Below are 2400 nucleotides of genomic sequence, written 5' to 3'. Positions count from 1 at the left end.
TTTGTTTTTTTTTACATTTTTACACACTTTCCAGAGTACCACGGGGGTGCCGCCCATGGAGAATAATACACACAGCACCCTCAATGTAATTTTGGGGGGTTGTTTCAGCACCCCCGCTTCCCAGGGTCATTGATAGTTTTCACACGAAAATGATCAATAAAATAAATAGCTGCAGAGGTTTATCAGAAATCAATTACAAACATGCATTAACAATCATTCCATTACTATATTTACTTGCATTATTATAGAGGGGTGCATGTATCGTGTTAGGTTTAAGGTAGGGTAAAGTGTAAACTCAGGATTTAAGTTGTAATTTGCTTGTTACATGCCAGCTTGGCATTTAAAAGCTGTCCTGTCGAATTCCTACGAGAGTTACCAGAAACAGAAGATAGTGTGTTGAATTTATACAGGGGCAAATGTCATGGAACCATAGGGAATGGTGGCAGTAAATGGAAGGTCGATATTTAGTTTTGTCAAGGATTAAATCGGATTAAAATTGTACACCATAATGGCACTGGAAAGCGGGGTACCCCACAAAAATTCCTTGAAGTGTTGCGTGTATTATTCGACACAGGCAGCACCCCAGGTATTCTCATGATTATGGAAGGTGGGTAAAAGAAAAATGGAACCAAAATTACCTTTATTTTGGAGTGAAACGTGTTTTTTTTTGGGGGGTGGGCTTTCCAAATATTTCGAAACCAGTTTGACCTCCATTTTGTAGTAAAAACCCTTTTTTGTTGTTGCTTTCAACTTACTCGGAACCAATAACACCCCATTTTGGCAGTAGTAAAAAAAACATTTTTTTTTTCATTTATAGCATAATAAATGAAATATATACACGACAAAGCTAAAGTCTTTCCGTCTACTGCCTCGGTCTCTAATCAGGCTACACTCTTAGTAAAAAGAGGTAAGAATTTGAACCCAGTTTGTTCCTTATTTAGAACCAACGAGAAAAAGTTCCCAGAAAAAAGGCTTCCTTACGTGCTGATGTACCTTAATTGGGTTCATAAAGAACTTAAAAGGTTCCAATGTGGCGGTTTAAGGGGATAGGGAACCTTTAAATGTTCCTAATACCGGACAAGCATAGCATAGAACCCCCTAAGAACCCATTTTTATAAGTGATTACCACGGCGTTATGTACACAATTTACATAGAAATAGGCCTGCAAACGGCGTTTTTACGCATGAATCTCATTCGAAGTAAACTCCGTAAATGGTTGCCACGCAGAAGACGGATCCATTCTGGAAGCTGTAACTGACGAACGAATCTCTGACCGGATCCCAAGAATTCCTGCTGCCTATCTGCGTCCCCTGTCCATGCATCTGTCCGATGTTCACCAGGGTGATCAGCTTATAACGACCGATGTCGAGTGTCTTCACGCCTTCTTTGATGATCTCCGACAGCTCCTTGGCTTCCCTCGAACACAGCTTCGGATCGTACTTCATCCCCCTGAGTCGACGCTCGACTGCGCTTTCGATGATGTCGTGGATGATGGTGCTATAATTCGAGAATAGCTCCGCGGGTTCGAGTCGGTAAGTGCTTTCGATCTGAGGGACCTGGTACTGCATGCTCGGTGACCGACCCCGAGGGCGATCCATGTAGGATACGAAGCTTTCCCCTCGTCGATCAGCGAGTCGTTGAGAGGTTCGCTGGCGAAGCGATCTCGCCATGCGCTTGGTGATCATTAAACTCTCGAATCTTTGTTTCAAGTTTGTCTCTCCTTCGTTGTCGTCGCCGGACTTATTTTTAGATGTCACTGACGTCGCTGTTCCCTGGTTGGCGGATGCAGCCACCGACATCTTCCTCGTGTGCGATGACGCACTGGACGCTACGCTCATCCTCCTAGCAGTGACGGGTGTGTCGCTGCTTCGTGACAACCTGCGTTCTGGCAAACCTCCTTTAGTAGAGAGGGTGGACGACTTGGTGGTCGATGGCGGAGCCTTTGCCTTTCTCCCGTCCGACATCATTCTTGACGAGGTGGACGACACCCTCTTTGACTTTCTCATTCGTGAACTCATTTTAGATTTTCCTTACAACGAAACTAGAATTCTCAAAGAACATGTATGGAGTCGAAAGTACTTTGAACAGACTAGTCTGGATCACTTCAGAATGCATCCATAATTAAGTTGAGACAAAATACAATGTATTGATTAATTTAGCAGCCTTAGTTTTATGATATCATAAATACGAATCCTAAATCCTCTGTGATATTACTTTTTTTCATTCACAGTATATGTTCTCTTCGCCATAACAATGTAATATCTACTCGCTGATCCCGCTTTCGTATGTAATTATGGACAGGATCAACCCGAATTGATAGCGACGATTATTCCTTCTCCTGATCCGTAACTTGTTTCGAATAATATCGGCAATGTTCGCTCCCCTGATCATGCTGATGGC

At 43.0% G+C, this 2400-nt stretch overlaps 1 protein-coding gene across 1 annotated transcript; it reads right to left on the bottom strand.

The window, feature by feature from the left end:
- Positions 1-736: 736 nt before the first annotated feature.
- Positions 737-2051, bottom strand: LOC121424522. Its single transcript, XM_041620236.1, has one exon. The coding sequence runs from the start codon at positions 2016-2018 to the stop codon at positions 1191-1193; it is 828 nt and encodes a 275-aa protein (XP_041476170.1). The 5' UTR covers positions 2019-2051; the 3' UTR covers positions 737-1190.
- Between the last annotated feature and the right edge of the window lie 349 nt (positions 2052-2400).

The sequence above is a fragment of the Lytechinus variegatus genome, chromosome 11 (genome assembly GCF_018143015.1).
Source record: "Lytechinus variegatus isolate NC3 chromosome 11, Lvar_3.0, whole genome shotgun sequence".
NCBI classification, from domain to species: domain Eukaryota; kingdom Metazoa; phylum Echinodermata; class Echinoidea; order Temnopleuroida; family Toxopneustidae; genus Lytechinus; species Lytechinus variegatus.
Note: the sequence above shows the minus strand (reverse complement) of the source record. Positions and strands in the feature narration are given on the sequence as shown.